The 21,166-nt window shown below is 44.9% G+C and overlaps 1 protein-coding gene across 1 annotated transcript; it reads left to right on the top strand.

The window, feature by feature from the left end:
• The first annotated feature begins 1,236 nt into the window (after positions 1–1,236).
• Positions 1,237–14,620, top strand: LOC141518885 (5'-3' exonuclease PLD4-like). Its single transcript, XM_074231272.1, has 4 exons — positions 1,237–2,541; positions 9,109–9,201; positions 13,053–13,207; positions 14,037–14,620. The coding sequence occupies exons 2-4, from the start codon at positions 9,124–9,126 to the stop codon at positions 14,242–14,244; spliced, it is 441 nt and encodes a 146-aa protein (XP_074087373.1). The 5' UTR covers positions 1,237–2,541; positions 9,109–9,123; the 3' UTR covers positions 14,245–14,620.
• The last annotated feature ends 6,546 nt before the right edge of the window (positions 14,621–21,166 follow it).

Below are 21,166 nucleotides of genomic sequence, written 5' to 3'. Positions count from 1 at the left end.
AGGGACAGAGAGAGAGAGAGAGAGAGAGAGAGAGAGAGAGAGAGAGCTTAGATCAACATAGGTCCAGGGAAGAAACTTAAAGGAAAGAAGGGAGAAGAAAACAATAGGGAGCCCACGAGAGAAAAAGAGAAGTAAAGCTTTGAGATCCAGCCACAGGGAGCTGAGCCAGTATTGGATTGGATCAGGTCATTTGTTTTTCCTAAAGGGTACTTTGTGTTTTTTCTTTTTTTTTTTTCAGCCTTTTGACTTTGATGGAATCTTAGTATCTCACAGTTTCACTGGTTTCTATTTGTCTGATTCTAATTCTTAGCATTTTATTTTCTTCAGTTGACTTTTGTTTCCTTTTCTAGTTTAATTTTACTTTTTGCTTAGTTGCATTAGTTACCCGGTTGGCGAATCTGAGTTTTACATGAGTTGTGTTCTTTTTCCAGTAGTTTGATTTTATTTTTGAAGAGTTGCATTCTTTTTCTAGTTGATTATTTTTACTTTTAAAGGAGTTGATTTCTTTGGTCACTTTTTCATAATTTTCTTGCACGACTTTCTTTTTTTTTGTTTTTTTTCTTCCTCTCTTCTTTGGTTTTAAAATTCTTTTTTTAAGCTCTTTTATAAAGTTTTGGATTTGAATCTAATTCATAGACTCTTTTGAGACTTCTCATGTAGGAAATTTGTCACTGTTTTCTTCTTTTAAGGTGGCATTTTTATTATCTCTATCTGTAGAGTAGCTTCCTATGGTTAGCACTCTTTTAGGTTTTTTGGTTCATTTTGATGGTTTGAGCTCTTGTTCCTGGGGTGTAGGGATTATAGACTCAGGCTTTTTGTGCTGGAGCTGGGATCTTATCCCTGGCTTACCTCTCTCCAAAATGTTGCCAATACAGAAGTTTGTTTCCTTTTTTATGTCTAGGTTCTGTCTATGCAGAGGTTTGTTTCTAAACTAGTCCTGTCTTTTGCTCCAGGTTCCCAGGGTTCAGATTTTGTTGGAGGTTGAGATCCTACCTTCTGGCCTGCTGTCTAGCTGCCAGGACCTGGACTACACTGTGACCAAAAACTTCCTCATTGGCTTTCCCATTCTCCCACCTAATTGGGCTTTACTTCCCCTTAATATTCCCCTCCCCCCCACCCAAGAGACAGATCTTTACAGATGATCTTCTATGATGTCTACCCTTGAAAATGTGTTTCCATCTTTTTTTGAATCTTGATACAATATTTCAAGAAGTTGTCAAGGAAAATTGCCCTGAAGTTCAAGAAAAAGAAGGCAAAGTAGAAATAGAATAAAATCTGCCAATGCATTGCTTGAGATTCCAGGAGGAAATCTTATAGGAATATCATAGCCATGTTTCAAAACTCCCAGGTTAAGGAGAAAATATTGAAAGGAACAAGGAAAAATAATTTAAATATCATGATGATACAGTTTGGGCATAGGTGATAAGAATAGAGTTTGAAGAGTGAAAGAATTTCACAATTCACAATTTAGGATGATAAGGGACAGAAGCTTTTATTTCACAGGTGCAAGATTATTGCATTCAGGCTCTATGCCTAATGAATAAGCAACTAAAGGGGGTGGGGAGAAGCTAGGATTTATATAGGGATTCAGGGAATGGCCTGCTTGCTGAATAAGATATAGTGGTATAAGCATTGTGAAGAGGATTATGTCAGGATACTGGGGCAACAGAGGCTCATTATGAGAAACAAAGGGCTAACAGTTTATCATATTGGGCTCCTCCCTCTATTTCCTATCCTTGTGATTATCCTTCTGGCAGGGCAGATGAGAGGTGGTGGTGGTGGTAGTGGTTCTTGTCCTTTGTCATCAAAGAAGATCAAAATGATATCACTATGTTAAGAATGAGTTACAAGTGGGCTAACTGTCTGACAGAATGTTGTACCACAGGTTGAGCACAAATAGTCCATATGAACACTTGGGCTGGGTACTCTAAACTTAACTTAATCTCACAATCCTTTTGAATTGCTTCATTTCTGCCCTTCTCATAGAGCACAGCACCCTTTCTGATGAGGGCTTGCCATGCTGGGTGGTCCTGTGCCAGTCTCTCCCATGCTGCACAATTGATTCCAAAGTTCTTAAAGGAGACCTTCAGGGTATGCCTGTATCACTTCTTCTGATCCCCATGTGAGCAGTTTGCCTTGTGTGAGTTCTCCATAAAATAGTCTTTTTGGCAGGAGTATGTTTAGCATTCTAACAACATGCCCAGCCTATTGTAGTTGTACCCTCTGTAGTAATGTGAGAACGCTAGGCAATCTAGTTTGAGAAAGAATCTCAGTGTCTGGTATCTTCTCCTGCCAGATGATCTTCAGAATCTTCCTAAGACAATTTAATATAAGAATTCAGTTTTCTATTGGTAGACTGTCCAGGTTTCACAGGCATCTAGCAATGAGGTCAGCACAACAGCTTCCTAGACCTTCAGTTAGTCTAACGCCTCTTCTCTCTCACACTTTCCTTCGGAACCTCTCAAACACTGAGCTGGCTCTGACAATGAGTGTGTCAATCTCATTATCAATGTGTACCTCCCTGGAAAGTATGCTTCCAAGGTAAGTGAACTTATCCACAGTATTTAAAACTTCTCATTTGCTGTATCCAAAGGTTCCACATATGGATAGAGTGGTGCTGGCTGATGGCTCACCTGTGTTTTCTTGGTGTTAATTGTTAGACCAGAGTTAGTATAAATATAACAATTGATCCCTACTTTGTTGTATCTCAGCTTCAGAGGCTGCATTGAGAACAGTCATCTGCAAACAAAAGATCATGCACCAACACTCCTTCCAGTTTGGTCTTGGCTTGTGGCCTTTTCAGGTTGAAGAATTTGTGGTAGCTGACCTTAGTGCTGTGCTCATCCTTAGTGAAGAGATTTGATAACATGAATGAAAACACCATGCTAAACAGCCTAGGAGCAAGGACATAGCCTTGTTTCACTCCACTGGTGGCTAGGAAATCTCAAGAGCATCATCCACTATCCAGAACCCAAAAAAGCATTCTGTCATTAAAGTGATGTTCAATACTGATGAACTTCTCTGGGCAACCACATTTTGACACAATTTTTCATAAGCCCTCATGACTGATAGTATCAAAGATCTTAGTCAGATCTATAGACATGGTTTACAGACTTCTATTTTGCTCCTTGCATTTTGCTTGGAGTTGTCAAGGAAACATATCAATTGTTCCTCAGCCCTTTCTGAAGCCACACTGGCTCCCAAGGAGGTGACTATCTTCCATGTGAAAGATCATCTTATTGAGGAGGATTCTGGCAAGATTCTAACTAGTACTGGGGAAGCTACACGGTGCAGTGAATAGAGCCCTAGCCCTGGAATAAGGAGGACCTGAGTTCAACTCTGACCCCAGATACTTAAAATTACCTTGCTGTGTGATCCTGGGGCAGTCACTTAACCCCATTGCTCTGCAAATAAAAACAAAGAAGAATCTAATCAGCAATGACTAAAAGAAAACACCCCCAGTGATTGTCACAGGACAATCTACTCCCTTTACCTTTATAGAGATGGGTATAATGGAGACGATCTTGAATTCCTGGGGGATAACCTCTTCATACCATAACTTGGAGAGTTTCAGTCAGCTTCTATATGAGCCACAAACCCTCTACCTTGTAGATCTCAGCTGGAATCGAATCAGCACCAGTGCTTTGCCACATGAAAGGAGCCAAACGGCCTTCAAATCCTCTTCTTTAGTAGAAACTTCAGCTAAGGACATATTGATTTCAACTTTAGGTAAATTGTCAATGGCTTCTATACTGATTGATTTTGGTCTGTTAAGAGACATATGGAAGTGTTCAGCCCCTCTATCTAGGATCTTGTCTCTTTCACTAATCAATGGACTCCCTCAGCCCCATAGGTCTTTGGCCTATAAATAACCTTCAGGGCAGCATTAAAGCACTTTGCATTGTTACTATTTCCATAAAACTGAATTTCATCTGCCTTCTTACTGAGCCAAAAATATTGAATCTCTCTAAGCTTCACTTATACTTTAATTTTGATGGAATTAAGTGTTACCTTCTCAGAAATGACTGAGCTACCCTGCTGGTAAACCTTGTGGAGTTCTTTTTCATTTAGCAGCTCCTGTATTTCCACATCATTTTCATCAAACCAGGCTTGATGTTTGCAAGTGTTCTGATCTAGATGAGCAAGGATAACTCAGAAAGCTGCCCACTCCTTTTCCACTCTACTGTTGTCAACCTTCCCTCCAAGTTAGTAACAAACTGTTCCTGTTCAGAGACATTCTAATCGCCTGACATTAATTCTTGTAGTATTCATTTTGCCTTGGAGTCACCGCTTTGGTTTAATGCGAATATTTAGCTTAGAGAGGATGAGGCTGTGATCAGTCTAGCACTCTGTACCACACTTTGCCTTAGTCACTCTCATCCTATCTCTTCTTCTTACAATCACATAATCTAATAGATGGATGCCAATGTTTGCCACAAGGGTGCATCCAGGAAGTTTTGTTGAATTTAGATAAACAGAAGACAAGTCTTTGTGATGAGAAAGTCATGAGATGCCTAAGTCTTCAGTAGAAGGTGTCCATTGTAGTTGCTGTTTCCAACTCCATTTCCCCCAAGGACTGCCTTGTCTGGTAGTTTGAGCCTATTCTAACATTAAAGTCACCCAGCATTATAAGTTTGTCCTCTTTTGATCCCTTAACAATAAGGGTCTCCAGGTGTCCATAAAATTTTTCTTTGTCCAATCCTTGTGGGGACAGCTGAGATACAGAGTACACAGATGGCTGCTAATTCAAAATCTGATAGAAAGAAGGACTTTTCTCAGGACTGTTTCTCAGAGAGAGAGTAGAAAGTAATGTTACAAAAACATGTTCTCAGAATAACAAAGTCAGCATAGCTCATTTTGTAGTTTACTATGGAAAGGCACAGAATTTAACTTTCTATTTTCTGCCTGGCGTTTCCACAGCATCAGAGCCACAATAAGGATTCCATGAAACCTAGCAGCCATGACATTGTGGGGCCAGAGAGATTAGAAGACTGTATTCTATAAAGCAAAAAAAAAAAAAAAAAAAAGCTGGGATTACCACCAAGGATACAACTGAAAAAAATTAAGCATAATCCTGAATGAGAAAAAAAAGGACATTTAAGAAACAAAAACTATCAGGTTTCTGTGAAAAAAAAAATTAGACCTTAAGGTAAAATTCTACATATGACACCCAGGAGAAATGTAAGGTAAACATTAAAGACCAGTTCTAAGGAACTCAATAAAGTCAAATTGCTTACTCTGTATATGTGAAAATCTTGGGGTTTTTTAGTTTTTGGGGTTTTTTGCAAGGTAATGGGGTTAAGTGACTCGGCCAAGGCCACACAGCTAGGTCATTATTAAGTGTCTGAGACCGGATTTGAACCCAGGTCCTCCTGACTCCAGGGCTGGTGCTGTATCCACTGTGCCACCTAGCCACCCCGGTATATGTGAAAATATTAACAGTACTCTTGTGATTGTCATCATTATTTAAGTAGTTTGAAAGAAAGTCTTGAACTGAGCTGAGTATGATAGGGTGATTGAAAAAAAGAAAATTGTGTTGAGAGAGATAAAAAGGAATAATTATCTCATACAAATGAGACATAAAAGAAAAAAAATGATACAGAAGAAGTTAGGAGGGGTGTTGGTAAGAAGTGCTGAACCCTACTGTCATAGGTAATGGGTCAAAGAAGGAACAACTTCTATATCTAGAAGAGGATAAAAATTTTATAAATTCAGAAAGAAATAAGAGGGCAAGGGGATAGGGTAGGGGAGAGGATAAGGGAGAAATTCATAGTGGCTAGGTGGCACAGTGCATAGAGCACCAGCCCTGGAGTCAGGAGGACCTGAGTTCAAATTCGACCTGAGACACTTAATAATAACCTGGCCGTGTGGCCTTGGGGGAGCCACTTAACCCCATTACCTTATAAAAACCTAAAAGAAAAAAAAAAGATAAGGGAGAAATTCTTCTAGGGTTAAGGAATAGGAGGGCAAGGTAGCAAGAGTAAATAAAACAGAGGAATGAGGAGAAGGTAAAATTGAATGACAGGAAAAATAGGAAGGAGGAAATTACACAAGAGATTGTAGCTTAGAATGTAAATGAGATGAATTTTTCTCATAAAACAAAAGTAGATAGATTTAAAATTTAAATTCAATATATTTATTGCTCAGGAAACATTGTAAAAATCAATGATATGCACACAGATAAAATAAAGGGCAGGAGTAGAATTTAGTATGTAAAAAAAACAAGGATAGTAATGATGTCAAACAAAGTTACAATTAAAATAGATTTAATCCGAAGTAAAAATAGAGAAAACAATATGTTAGCAATATTATTCAACATTGCTTTAGACCATTTAAGAACACCTAGATGGTATAAAATATCAGAGTGTGTATACCTGCCAAGACAGACACAGGAACTATATGAACATATACATAAAACCCCTTCTTATACAAATAAAATCAGATCTAAACAATTGAAGTTTATAGGCAGGTAAAGCCAATATAACAAAAAATCGATAATCCATTCAATGTCATCCCAATTAAATTATTAAAAACTTTACTGAGTTAGAAAAATTATAGCGAAGTTCATCTTAAGGAGCAAGAGGTTAGGAGCTTCAGTGAAACCAGGGGAAAAAAAGATGCAAAGGAAGTAGATTTAGCAATATCAGACCTTAAACTATATTATAAGGTGAGAGCATTGTTAAAGTAGTGAAAAGGTGGGGCGGCTAGGTGACGTAGATGATAAAGCACCGGCCCTGGTGTCAGGAGTACCTGGGTTCAAATCCGGTCTCAGACACTAAAATAATGACCTAGCTGTGTGGCCTTGGGCAAGCCACTTAACCCCGTTTGCCTTGCAAAAACCTAAAAAAATAAAGTAGTGAAAAGGATAATTTTGATTAAGCTAAGTTAAAAATTTATTATATAAATAAACCCAAGATTAGAAGGAATACAGAAAACTGGGGAGGGGGAATCTTTCATAGATATCTCTGAGATAAAATATGATTGAGCTGCAATATTGTTGAAATGTAGCAAAGGATGAGCTGCTTAATTTAGAAAAATATGGAAAGGCTTGGACCTATGAAGGAAGGTGCTATCCATCTTCAGGGAAGCATAAGGAGAAAAAAAGCATGGTATGGTCTTACATACATGTGCATGTTAATAAATAATTACAGCTATGGTTGTGTGCATATATTTCTACATATATTTATATATCCATGTTCATTGTTTTTTAATTGATATTTTATTTTCCCATTTTTATGTTATGAAAGTTTTTCAACATTCATCCACATGTTTATGCATATTTCCAAGTCAGATAATTTCCTTTCCCATCCTCCTCCCCTCAGTGGTGAATGTCAGGTGAACATTGTATGTACACATCTGTGTTTACCATGTTTACAGACTAGTCATATTTGATATGAGGAATTAGGACCAAGGGAAAAGAAAGAAAATCATGAGATAGAAAAGAAATACATAAGAGAAATTTTTAAGTAGTGAATGTAGTATTCATTCAGATTCTGTTGGTTTTTTTTGTTTTGTTTTGTTTTTTGTCCTTTGGACAGGGATAACATTGTCTATAGCCGGTCTCCTAGGGTTGTCCCAGCTCTCTGAACTGCTAAGAGCAGCTGCTTCCATCAATATCCATGTTAATTGTAACCTTCTTTAGGGTAGAGGGAAAAAATGAAGTAAAAGGAACCTAACAGGAAACAAAAGAAAACCTACAAGGAAGCAAAAAAAAAAAAAAAAAAAAAGCTGGGCATCTTTGAAAACACTGTGTAGTATTTATTATATAGGTTTTCTTGAAATGCACATTTAATATTTTATATTGATTCTTCTCATTGTTTGCTGGGTACATAGCTATGTCTTTTTTTTTCTTTTTCTCATTTTATATTTAAGTTTAAAATGAAAAAACTTATAAAAAATTTTATTGTATGACAACCAAAATAAATTCCCACATTACCCATGGTCCAAAAATATGTTTCCTTCTCTACCCTAGTTCATCACCTCTCTGGAAGTAGGTAGGGAGCATGGTTCACAATTCGTTCCTTGGAGTTGTGCTTGGGCATTGTTTCAAACAGAATTCCTAAGTCTTTCAAAGTCGTTTTTCTTTATAAGGTTATTATATAACTGGTTCTACCATAGTTGGGCCATGAGATGAGTAGGACCTGCATTTAGGTAGGGCAGAGATCAGGGTTTAGATCAAACCCTGAGGACAGAGGGTCAAACCAGCAAGACCTAGTGAAGGATTGATTCTGGACCTGGGACTGGGGATGAAGGAAATTCTGGAGAGATCCAGGGTAAGCCTGGGACTTCCCACCAATGCCCTACCATTGGCTTATGGCAGTCAGTCCAACAGGACAAAAACCTTCTTTGCCATTTCCCTTGATGACTTAAGAAAGGAGATGGTAGCAAAAAAAAATTGATCTTCTGTGACACTTTTCCTTGATTACAGCTTAAATGTCCAACAGAAGGGAGATGGCTTAACCAACTGTGGTTCATTCATAGAGCAATCGAGATGGACAAAGGTCTGGATGAGATCAAAATCAGAAATAACATCTTGAAGGTCTTCCCCTACCCCTGCCTCCTGCCACTCTCTTCATGCCCTTCCCCTAGTTATTTTGTATTGCTTTCTATATCTCATATACTCAGTGAGCTGTATAGGTGATAGAGTAAAGTCTTTGAGGACAGGAACTGTGCATGTCAGAGGACCTGGCCCATAGCAGGACCTTGATGAATGTTTGTTCCTTTGCATTGGATGTGGTGGAGGTAAAGAAAACCTTCCTGGCCATAGGAGCTCTCAGAAAGGAGGAAACTGCTTTTGCTTAAGAAGGGGAGTGGTTTTCCTTATTTGAAGTCTTTAAATAAAAGTTGAAAGACCCCTTGTCCATGGTGGGCTGAGGAGGACTGGACAAGATGACTCTGAGGTCCCTTGGGATTCTCTGGATCCAGGATTTTGAGGGTTGGTGGGTGTGAACTCCAGTGATCCTAGATCTTTGTGCTTGTTTCTTTGTGATGCTTTTCAGAGCATGTGGATGGACCTTTGGTCTGTCATCCAGACTTCTCTTGAGTCTCCTGGATAACAGGAACATAAAATGTTAACATAGCCTAAAACCTTACCCACTTCTCTTCCAGCCCAAATCTCCATCCATGCGTAGGCCGGAGGGATCAGGGTCTGGGCAGAGGAAACTACACTCAACCTCTGACCATGATGCTCTGGAGAAAAGGGTAAGAAAACCCCTGAGAAAACTGGGATAAGACATGTAAAATCCTTCACCTTCCCTTCATGACTCTAGTAAAGTCCTTCACCCAAGCTACAGACTGGCAGAGAAGGTATCCAGGACTGGAGAAGGCTCTGCTCAAGTTCTAACAGATTCTACCAACCTCAAGGGAGTTGCTAGGTGTCACCATAGAGTGCCAGACCTGGAGTCACCTTCCCAAGTGCATGTCCATCCTCAAACACTTCCTAGTTGAGTGACCCTGAATAAGTCACCTAACCCAATTTGCCTCAGTTGCCTCCTCATCTATAAAATGAGGACATACTGAAGAAGTATCTTTGGCAAGAAAATATAAGAGTTGAATGTGACTAAATAATAAACCAACCTCAAAAGGCTTCGGGTATGGTCTCAGGAATGGACAGCAGGCCTGTTATCCACAAAGTGTGACCACTGATTTTCAACCCACTGTAACTCCATCTCCTAAGTGCTAGATTTACTATCAGCAGAAGAAGGGAGAGAGAGAGGTGGGGCAGAGTACTGTAAATTCCATATCTTTGGGGCTACATTGGGAGTCAGGAAGACCCCATATGACCCTGGGAAAATCATTTACATGGTCCTTGCCTCAGTTTCCCTCTCTGTAAAATGGGGATAAAAATAACCCATATCTCCCGGAGTGGTTGTAAGGCTCAAACTAGAAAATGCACATAAAGAATTTTATGAACTTTAAATCACTAAGCAAATATTTACTATTTTAAGTATTATTATGCTTTCTTATAATGATGATAATAATTAATCATTAAACATTTCTTAAGTAACTGTTAAATGCTCTGTGCTAAGAGTTAGCCAAGAAAGACCCAGCCTTCCAGCAGTGTACACTCCAAGCAGGGAGACCACATGCAAACCCATCATACAACCCATAATATCCAGAAAGTAGATAAACAGGAAATCACGAAGTCATTTGAATTAAGGCTGCCCAGGGAAGTTGAGCTTAAAAGGAAGGCAAGACAAGCGACTTGGGATGGAGCCTCTGGGCTCTAGGCTCTTGCAATTGAAAAAGAAAGAGATCATTTACCCTTTTCATGGTGCCAGAGAATAAAATGTGACCAGACTGGCCCTGAGAGAATAGGACCAAAGGCAAGTATGCAAGGGGAGGAAAAGGGAAGGGGAGGAGGTAGCAAGAGAAGAAGGGAGGTTAGAAGACATCACAGGATTGTGGATCAAAAGCCAACCTCAGGGGCAGCTAGGTGGCGTAGTGGTTAAAGCACCAGCCTTGGAGTCAGGAGTACCTGGGTTCAAATCCGGTCTCAGACACTTAATAATGACCTAGCTGTGTGGCCTTGGGCAAGCCACTTAACCGCATTTGCCTTGCAAAAAAAAAAAATAACCTAAAAAAAAAGCCAACCTCAGAGTTAGGAAGACAATAGTTTAAATCCTGAAACCTCTGGCATTCACTGGTTATGTGACTCTAAAAAAAGTCATTTAACCTTATCACTCTTAAAGATGGAAAGTTTCCAGAGAGTTATGAGCTCTACAGGAAAGTCTCCTTATCAAGAACAACTGACCATAAAGAACATAGGAAGAAAGATGCTACCTGTATCCAGAGAAAGAACTGATAAATAGAAATAGATAAAAAATGATTTTAAAGGCAGCCAGGGAGGTCAGTGGTCAGAGCAGAGGAAGGAGGGCCCTTTAGACATGGGAGAGAGCCAGAGAGAATGCCAAGAGCAGAGAGATGGAGAGTCTTGTTCATGGAACATCTAGGAGGCCAGGGTCACTGGACCCAGTATGGCGTAGGGAATAAGGTATAAAAACTCTGGAAAGGCAGGAGAGGCCTGCTTTCCTTTGAAGTTCTTTGAATTCCAAACAATTTTGTAGTTGATCCTGGAGGCACTAAGGAGCCACTGGAGTTTATTGAGCAGGAGGATGCAATGATCAGACTTGTCCTTTAGGAAGATCATTTTGATAGTAAAGTCAATGACAGACTCTTGTGGGAAGAGATCAGAGGCAGTTTGACCCATCAGAATGCTTTCCATAGTCCAGGGCCAGTGGAGGTGAGGAGGGGGCATATTCAAGAGATGCTGCTGATGAAATCGACAGACCCTGGCACCATCTTGGATATGGAAGGTGAGAGACAGTAAAGAGTTTAGGTCAACTCCTAGTTTGGGAGGCTGAGGCACTGGGAAAAAGGTACTGCCCTCAACAGTCATTGGGAGAGTGGGGGGTGGGGGTTAGGAGGAAAAGAGAATGAGCTCAGTTTTAGACATGTTGAGTTTTAGAAGCCTTTTGGAAGCCAGTTTGAGATGTCTGAAAGGCCATTGGAACTGCAAGGTTGGAGGTCAGCAGAGAGATTAGTGTGGGAAGGGTAAATTGGGAATCATCTCTATAGAGATGGTAATTGAGAAAAGTGTGGGTAGAATTATAAGGTCAGAAGCCAATGGTAAGGGGTGATCAAAAGAAAAGAGAGCAAGTGGAGACCCTACTGTAGCCGGCCTTTTCAAGGAGTGTGGCTACAAAGGGCAGAAGAGACATAGAACCATAGTAGCAGGGAGGGAAAGATCCAAAGAAGTTTTTTCCAGAACAGACATGATCCTGTTTGTAGACAGTAGGGAATGAATCCCTAGATAGGGATAGATTGAAAATAAATGAGAAAATGGGGATGATGGAGGGGGTAATTGTTGGAGGATTTGTGATAGGATGGGATCACTTATGTAGATAGAGGGGTTTTCCTTGTTTAGGTCACCTCATCCTATGTCACAGGGAAGAAAGAGGAGAAGAGCTTATGGTCCCTGTGTGATGGGAAATGAGCAAGAGGGGAGGAGAGGGAGCTCATGGTGAATGATCTTAATTGTTTCTGTAAAATATGAAGCAAGAACCTCAACTGAATCAGGAGAAAACAAGCCATGAAAAATTTGAGATGGCATAGTAAGATCTGGAAGAACCGCTGAGAAAGTGGGAGAGTGAATTGATAAAGGAGATACAGTAGATTGTCAAACAAGGGTGAAGACCCAGTGGAGGTTATGGAGGATAAATCTGTAACTTAAGCCCAGTCAGAACAGCTGTGGGATTTTCTTCATCTTCATTCAGCTGCATGTGTAAGAATATGGGGGAGAGAAACAGGAAGAGACAGATGAAGAGACAGAGACAGAGAGAAAGGAGACAGACAGAGAAGAGACAGAAATGGGATAGAGACAAGGAGAGAGACTGAGAGAGAAAGAGACAAAGAAATAGAGACAGAGAAATACAGTGAGAAATATGCATAATCAAGAGAAATCAAGTCCCATATCTAACATGTTCAAAAATATAGAACTTTTGGCAGCAGTGGGCAGCTTCACCCTCCATCCTCTAGCTGGCCATGGCATTGTCTTGGCTTCTGGCTTTCAATGGGCTTTATTGCTGCTCTTCTGGTTCTGCTTGGTTCACTTGTATCAGTTGACACAAATCCTCAGGTTTCTCTGAAATATCCCTACCATCATTTTTTTTTTAGGTTTTTGCAAGGCAATGGGGTTAAGTGGCTTGCCCAAGGCCCCACAGCTAGGTCATTATTAAGTGTCTGAGGTCGGATTTGAACTCAGGTACTCCTGACTCCAGGGCCAGTGCTCTATCCGCTGCACCACCTAGCCTCCCCCCACCATCATTTCTTATGGAGAACTAGTATTCCATAGCAGCACGTTCATCCCCTGAGGTTTGTTCAACTGCTTCCCAAGTGAAAGGCACTCCCTTCCTTGGTTTCTAATGCTTTGCCACATCAGAAAGAGCTGCTATAAACACTTTTGTTCAGACTGGGCCAAGGGCCAGCAGGAAGGGTTCTTCCTGGATCCAAGGGGCAAATCTCATCCTGGGCTCTTCCTTTGTCCCTCACAGCTGGTCCATGATCCTTGCACCAGTCAGCTTCTTCTTCCCATCCTCATCCTGCTCCTTCTGGGATCAGTCATCTGGGGATTCTGGGCCTCAGGGCACCGGCTCCCTTGGGGAGGTGAGGATGAGCAGGTGGCCGAGAAGAGCCAGGCCTCTTGCAGGTGAGAAGCTTCTCGTGCAGGAACCCTTAATGGGGGTCCGCTAAAGATATCAAATGACACAGACTACCCTTCTGGGGGGATGGAAGTGCTGGTCCGTGGACACAGGTCTTTGAATGTGGAACCTGATGTAAACAAGGGTACAATTGCAGACAAGGAGATCTAGGGGAAAGTAGGATGTAAGCATTTATGAAGTGCCTTCTGTATGGGGGATGCTGTGCAAATACAATCTCATTGGATCCTCATGACAACTCTGGGAGGCAAGTGCTGTTATTATTCTCATTTTATAGAAGGGGAAATTGAGGCAAGCAAAGGCAATGTGACTTGTCTAGGGTCACCCACCTAGGAAGTGTCTCCAAGTCTTCCTGATTCCAGCTCGGCATCCTTATCCACTGTACCCTTGGCAACTTCCAAGGAGTAGATGGAGTGACAGACTTGGTATTGGGAAAACGGGTTTGCGTCCTGCCTCTGACACAGACCCTTTGCGTCATGGGCCTCAGTCTCCTCACCCATAAAATGAAGGGACTGGCCTTGAGGGCAAGCTATGATCTGATGTGGGATCCCTCCCCTGCTTTGAATGAATGTGGGTGGGGGATAGCCTGTCCAGTGCAGAGGACAGGCTTATCATGGCCATCACATGGAGGGTAAGATGAGCTTCTGTAGAGGGTGAGCTATTGAGGAGGAAGGCTCAGGCCAGGCAATAAGGGAAGGTGGAGAGACCCCCATGGAAAAAATGGAAGCTATGAGATCCGGGCAGGGGTAAGAAAGGAGAGGTGACAGAAGGAGGGCTGTCCCTCCTCCCCTCTCTTTTAATCTCCACCCCCCCATTCAGGTTGGTGCTGGCTGAGAGTATTCCAGAGGGGATGGACTTTGGACCAGCTGGGCCCCACCATCTCTTAACCCATCAGGTCTGGCTCCATCTGATTGACAGAGCCCGGAGCCAGGTCAGCATCACAGCCTACAACGTCTCTTTGAGATCCAGGGTCACTGGGAGTGACCACCCCTCTGACTGGCAAGTGATAAATCATCCCATAGAATGAATGAGTGAGCAAAAAGACCATGCTAGGAGGAATGGGTCTCCTGAACATTGGCCAGGGTACCACTATCCTTCCTTTTGACTCAGGCCATTACTGCCTCTCGTCTGCCCACCTGGTGGGGACGCCTCCTCCTTGGTATTCTGGCCTCTGCCCTCCCTAGTTCATTCTCTCCCAGGAAGGTTTGATGCTACTTCTCCAGGCAAGAAGCTGTTCTGCTTCCCCATCACCTCTGATGAACTATGCATTTCTAGCTGGGCTCTCCCCATGTTTCTGGATTCAGGTCTCCTAGCTCTCCCTCCCCCAGTCCAGGTTCTAGCCCTACTGGCTTCCAGTTCTTCCCAGCAGGTTTATTGCTCTCTTTCCTGTCTCCTTCCCTTGACACCCCTTTGATTCTTTCTGAATCCTCCTCCCCTATTTCCTCCTCCTCCCGAAGGCCTTTCCTCTAGCCTGGCTCAGTGGAGAAAGCTTGGAGTCAGAAACACTTCCCTTCAACTGGGCTTCACACAAAGGTCTGTCTGTTTGTGATCCTGGACAAAGCACTGCCCCAGTTTCCTTATTTGTCATACGAGAGGGTTGAATTTGATTTCCCTTTCTACCTCTCCCCCTCCCCAATTATGAACATTCTTTTTCTTTCCCCAGGTCCCCAATTATCTAACTTGTACATGGGAAATCTCCTCAGGAGGAGACTACAACAGATAGTAAAGTATAGAGAGTCAGCATTTGTTGAATGGAATGTTGAGGTGAGACAGAGGCCCTTGTGGACCTGTCAGGAGGGCAGAAGGGAGGGCATCTCTTATCCAGCGCAACCCATATGGGGAGCAGACCCAAAGGATCCAGGCAACATTCCTGCAGGGCCCATGTAATGTCCTCTGGCACCAAGTCCATTCATGCCCAATCTGGTCAGGGTCCCTGCCCATAAGGAGCACTCATCCTCCTGGGGGGGGGGTGTTACAATCTAGATGCACAGAAGAATGAAATAAGCACCCAAAATTTCTCCCAGAGGAACTGACAGCTGGGAGTACAGAGAAGGTCCCTGCCCTCCTAGGGGCCTCTGGGTCTGTCGGACATTGTTGTATGAGAAGACCTCGAGGGTTACTGATGGTCCTTATCATAGCCCTGGGAGGCTGTGGCAGGGAGTATTAACCCCTTTGAAAGTGAAGGGGCAGAGAGACCTAAAGGTTGTGGAACTTGTTTGGGTCTAGGCCTGGAGAGATTCAAGAAACCCTGAGTTATAACCCTTTGGTCCACCTTGGTTTCCTCATTTGTTGGGAGTAAGAGAACCTGCCTACCAGAGCTGGTGACCTTAGCACATAATAAGTCTCCCTTGTTGAAGTTTAAGTAGCTGCCACATCTTGGACTGGAAGGAAGGGAAAGAGATAAGGAGGCACCCTCAGAAGTTCTATCGTGTTCTCCATTTTACAATGGAAGAAACTGAGTCTGACTCATTCCTCAGGGTGCTCCCTTTGACTCTCCCTTCTCAACCTCCCCCAGGAGGGGCAAATGCCACCAGCTCCTGTTGCCTTCCACTCCTCTCCCTTTGACAGCTTGTCTTTCACTGCTGTTTGCCAAAGCTGCTTCTTGGCCCCTCCAGCTTCTTCCTTTGGCAGACAATAGCCTGAGTCTTCCCACCCTAGGCATCACTCTAGTGGGATGCTTGATATACTCTTGGCAGCTTCTTTCCTTGGTTGGTCCCTATTTGCCTTGGCATCTTGGGAACCCCAGGATGGTACCCTATTTGGCTTTGAGTCTAGGCCATGGGGCTGCCAAGAAGGCCAGCAACACCCATCCGAGGAAGCTTGCCTGGGAGGTGGAGGAACTTGGAAGACTGTCTTGTCTGCTTCTCTTTATGGAACTATTGACTAATAGAAAAGGTTTTGAACTATGCATATTTTTAATTTGATCAATTTGAATCTGTCCCACGATGACACCCTTACTCTGTCTTGTCTTTTTTTAATTAAAGATTTTATTTATTTGTCTTGTCTTTAAATGAGAATTTAATGATTAATATACTTATAGTCCGAGATTATTATACTTATAACCTAAGATTATACACAATTACATATATAGTTCACAACCCAAGATTAATATACTTATAACTCAAAAGATATGCTATTTTATATATATACAAATGTTCAGGAAAAATATCAGCATAGATAAAGGAAAGGAACGATAAGAGATAAAGAAAAGTTACTCAACCAAAGAGGCTCCAACAAACCTGGAAATCTGACTAGGGAAGTCCCTAGATATCACGACACAGCCTCTGGGTCTCGATTGGGAAAGTCCCTTCAGCAGAGCATCCTCTCAGAAGGGATGGACTTCCAAAGCCCACTTTCCCAAGTAAGACCTTTATAGTGCTCACACAAAAGTGGCAGAGGTCCAAGGATTTACAAGACTGAACTTAGTCATCAATGGGCTCCCTCGACCGAGCTCAATGATCTGTGAGTTTCAGCCAAAATACCCTCAGATCCTGAGTACGATCACTCTCTGGGTGTCTTGTGGTAAACACCCAGGGATGTGCCAAATCCCTAGGTGTGGACCCCAAAACATATTTACTAGGAATGTTCCCCAGCATTCCCTGCCCTGTAACATGCCTTCATCAATCATGCCTCTGTTCAGTGTGCTCAGGAAGTTCCTTCTCAACTTAATCCCTCACCCTTCAGGTGGGAAAGGGCAAAGGGAAGGAAGACCCATGGCATCCTTGGAGGAGCCACTCCTTTCTCTGCAATTCAGTCCAGAAGGCTGAAGAAGATGCTGAGGAATGGGCAAGAGCCCCTGCTGAGTTGTGGGGAGGGAAGGTCTAGTGCTGAATCCTCCAAATTTTTATCTTTGGGGCCACAGGATCAAGAGATTTTGGATCAATTGCTGTCCCTGCCTGGTCGTGGTGTTCAACTCCACCTCACTATGAACAGCCCCTAGCCTTCTGAGATGGACACAGATGAGCTGGGCAAGCATGGTGAGTCTGACAGGGGGAGGGGGGGGATATGACCTGGAGAAGAAAATGGGGGAGAAGGGAAGAGCTCTGACCAGCCTCCCCCTTCCCCACTTTGGGCAGGAGCCAAGGTGACCCCAGTAGAACTGGAACAGCTCACCGGAGGTATCATCCACTCCAAATTCTGGGTGGTGGATGGCCGGGATATCTACCTGGGCAATGCCAATGTGGACTGGTGGGCTCTCACCTAGGTAGGAAGGTGGAAGGGAATAAAGTGTGTGGCAGAGCAGCAGGTAGTGTACTGTGTGTACAGACTTGAGAAGGATGGGTAGTGTAAGATGGGGAGGGGGAGAGGGCTGTGCCAGTTTCAAAGACTTTGGGAACCCCCAAACCTCATTTCCCATTCAGATCAAGGAGCTAGGGGTCATACTGTACGACTGCAACCCTGTCGCCCAAGACCTGCTCTCCATTTTCAACATGTATCAGGCTCTTGGAGGCCCTGGGGCAGTCCTGCCCTCTTCTTGGCCTTCTTAATTCTCTGCAGGCTCCAGCCTCCAGAAGCCCATCCATCTACAAATTGATGGCCATTCAGCTGATGTGTACCTCTCGGTGAGACACCAGCCTCCCCCTCCCTGCCCTAGGCCCTAAGCCATCCCCATCCCCATCCGTACAACACACACACACACAGAGGCTGACCAGTAGGTTCAGAGATTCAGAGATTCCCTTGGGATTGTAGCCATATTGGGAAGCTTGATTCTACCTTGCTGATCACTGAATGAAGGGTCCCAGGGAACATTCAAAGCTCCTTCTGATACTTAACACCTAGGTGATCCTGAGCAGGTCATAGACTCTTCCTATGTCTCAGTTTCCCCATCTGTAAAGTAAAGGGTTGGACTCAAAGACCTATGAGGTCCCTTGAAGCCCACCATGAGACTTGGGGTTTGCCCCAGGTGTATGGAAAGTCAATCAGCTCCAGGTAGCCTGGGGTTGGTCTGGAGTCCTGGGACTAAGAGGACAAAAGAAAAAGCAAGAAGTTGTGCCCATAGTTGGTTACTCTTCATTCCCAATATGCTCCTGTACCTTCCTATACCCTCCTCATCCTCATTTCCTCTTCTTAACTTCTGTGGGTTCTTTTTTTTTTAAGGGCAAACGGGGTTAAGTGGCTTCCCCAAGGCCACACAGCTAGGTAATTATTAAGTGTCTGAAACCAGATTTGAACCCAGGTACTCCTGACTCCAGGGCCAGTGCTTTATCCACTGTGCCACCTAGCCGCCCATGGGTTTTTTTTTTTAAGATTTTATTTATTTTGAGTTTTATAATTTCCCCCAATCTTACTTCCCTCCCCCTCCCCGACAGAAAGCAGTCTGTCAGTCTTTCTATTGTTTCCATGGCATACACTGATCCAAATTGAATGTGATGAGAGAGAAATCAGATCCTTAAGGAGGAAACAAAGTATAAGAGATAACAAGATCAGACAATAAGATTTCAGGTTTTTTCCCCCTAAATTAAAGGCAATAGTCCTTGGTCTTTGTTCAAACTCCTTGGTTCTTTCTCTGGACACAGCCGTTATTCTCCATCGCAGACAGCCCCAAATTGTCCCTGACTGTTGCACTCATGGAATGATCAAATCCATCAAAGTTCATCACCCCCATGTTGCTGTTGGGGTGTACAATGTTCTTCTGGTTCTGCTCATCTCACTCAGCATCAGTTCATACAAATCCCTCCAGGCTTCCCTGGATTCCCATCCCTTCTGGTTTCTAATAGAGCAACAGTGTTCCATGACATACCTAGACCACAGTTTGCTAAGGCATTCCCCAATTGAAGGACATTTACTTGATTTCCAGTTCTTTGCCACCGCAAACAGGGCTGCTATGAACATTCTTGTACAAGTGATGTTTTTCCCCTTTTTCATCATCTCTTCAGGGTATAGACCCAGTAGTGGTATTGCTGGGTCAAAGGGTATGCACATTTTTGTTGCCCTTTGGGCACAGTTCTAGACAGTTCTCCAGAAAGGCTGGATGAGTTCACAGCTCCCTTCTGTGGGTTCTTGAGGGTCTTGGGTTGTTAATCACTTCTATGTCTGCCCACCAGAAGAGGAATGGGCACAAGGCCCCCTAGGGGAAGTCCAAGAGACCAGGAAAGAGGGAGAGCAGTCCAAGTGGTAGGCACAGCCAGGGCAGATGCCCAAAGGCTAGAATTTGAATGGGCCCTGTGGGCTGGAGGTCAGGGAATCCACAGATCATCATCCTGGGAAAGGAGGCTGGATGCAGGGGCTCAGCAGAGGAACCAGCACCAGGTCTTCCTCTATCCATTGGTGACCCATGAGCTCCTTTTGACTGGACTGCCCTGGACTTGCTTTGTGGTATAGAAACACACTGAGGTTTCTGCCTCCCTGGTCCAATATCACACAAGGGAGATCTGAACTCAGGTTCTTACACTGTAAACTTTCACTAGTCTTTTGTATTTTAAAAACGCTTTACAAACATTTCTTATCTCTGCTACCCCTGAGTGAACATCTTTTTAATTTTTTTTATTTAAGACAATGGGCTTAAGTGGCTTGCCCAAGGCCACACAGCTAGGTAATTATTAAGTGTCTGAGGCTGGATTTGAACTCAGGGCCTCCTGACTCCAGGGCCAGTGCTGTCCATTGCACCACCTTAGTTGCCCCTTTATAAGTTGTTTTTAAAGAAAAAGAGAGAGAGAGCGTGTAGAGTTGTCTTTATTAGTATTTCATTATGTTGCTTCATCTCTTCTAGAGTTTGTCCTTTTGGGGTTTTTACAAGGCAGTGGGGCTAAGTGGCTGCACCAAGGCCACCCAGTTAGGCCATTAGGAAGTGCGTGAGGCCGGGTTTGAACCCAGGTCCTCCCGATCCATGGCCGGGGCTCTACCCCCTGGGCCTCCTAGCCGCCCCATGTGGTTCCCCCGTCAGGGATGCGCTGCTCAGTCTTCTGCAAACGCGGGCCGGGGCCTCCCCGCTGCTCTCGGCCTGGCCGAGGGGGGCCTGAGCTGGACGCAGCCACTGCGGGCCATTTGGGGGTCCCGGCCCTGACTGGGCTGTGAAGGGTGGGGGGGTCTGGAGGACCCGGGGCGGCGGCCTCACCTCCCATCCCGCGGGCACCCCGGGGCTCTCCTCGCCGACCCCCCGCCCCGCAGAAGCTGCTGGAGGGGCCGGTGGGGGCCCAGCGGGGGGGTCCGTTACGCCCGGATGAAGCACAAGTTCATGGTCACTGAGCGGGCGGCCTCCATGGGTGAGTGGGGGGCTGGGCCCGGGCCCCTCCACCTGGGCGCACGGCCGGCGCGGGGCTGCTGCTGCTGCGGGTGCAGCGGGAGCTCCAGGCCGTCTCGGCCCGGCCCGGGGGACGCGGGGGACGCGGGGGACGCGGGGGGCGAGAATAAAGCGGCGGCCCGGCCCCGGCCCCGGCCCCGTTCCCGGCCCCGGCCCCGGCCCCGTTCCCGGCCCGGCGTCCTGTGCTCTCCAGGGTCCGCCTCCACTTGGGGGGCGGCGGGGCCGGGGGGAGTGGACCGCGCCCACAGAGATGGACCCGGGGGCCCGGAGCCGGCCCTGGGCGGGGCGGGAGGCCGGAGAGGGCGAGGCCTGGGGGAGCGCGACCTCCGGGAGGCCGTGGGGCGCAGGCGTGACCGCAGAGGATGGAAGGCGCCTGGAGCCGCGCGAGCCGGCGCACCCCAAACGCGCTCCTCCCGCACGTGGCGGGGCTGGGGCGGGGCCCTGGGGAGCGGCTTTAGGACGAGCCAATCAGCAGCCACAAAGGCGCCTAGCGGGGGCGGGATCTGGGCAGCCCGAGCCACTGGCCGGTGACTCCGCCCTAAGGGGCCCGGAAAGGGCTCGATGGTCCCGAGAGCCAGTCGATTTCTGTCTAGCGGGCGGGAGGCGGGGTCCAGAGAAAGACCCAATCCGAAGGGGCGGAGGGGCGGGAGGCAGGCTGGCACGAGCCAATCAGGTGAGCCGAGGGGGAGGTCAAGGGCGGCACCTGCTG

Source organism: Macrotis lagotis, chromosome 3 (assembly GCF_037893015.1).
Source record: "Macrotis lagotis isolate mMagLag1 chromosome 3, bilby.v1.9.chrom.fasta, whole genome shotgun sequence".
Taxonomy (NCBI): domain Eukaryota; kingdom Metazoa; phylum Chordata; class Mammalia; order Peramelemorphia; family Peramelidae; genus Macrotis; species Macrotis lagotis.
The sequence above is the reverse complement of the archived record's forward strand: the minus strand, read 5'-3'. Positions and strand labels throughout refer to the sequence as shown.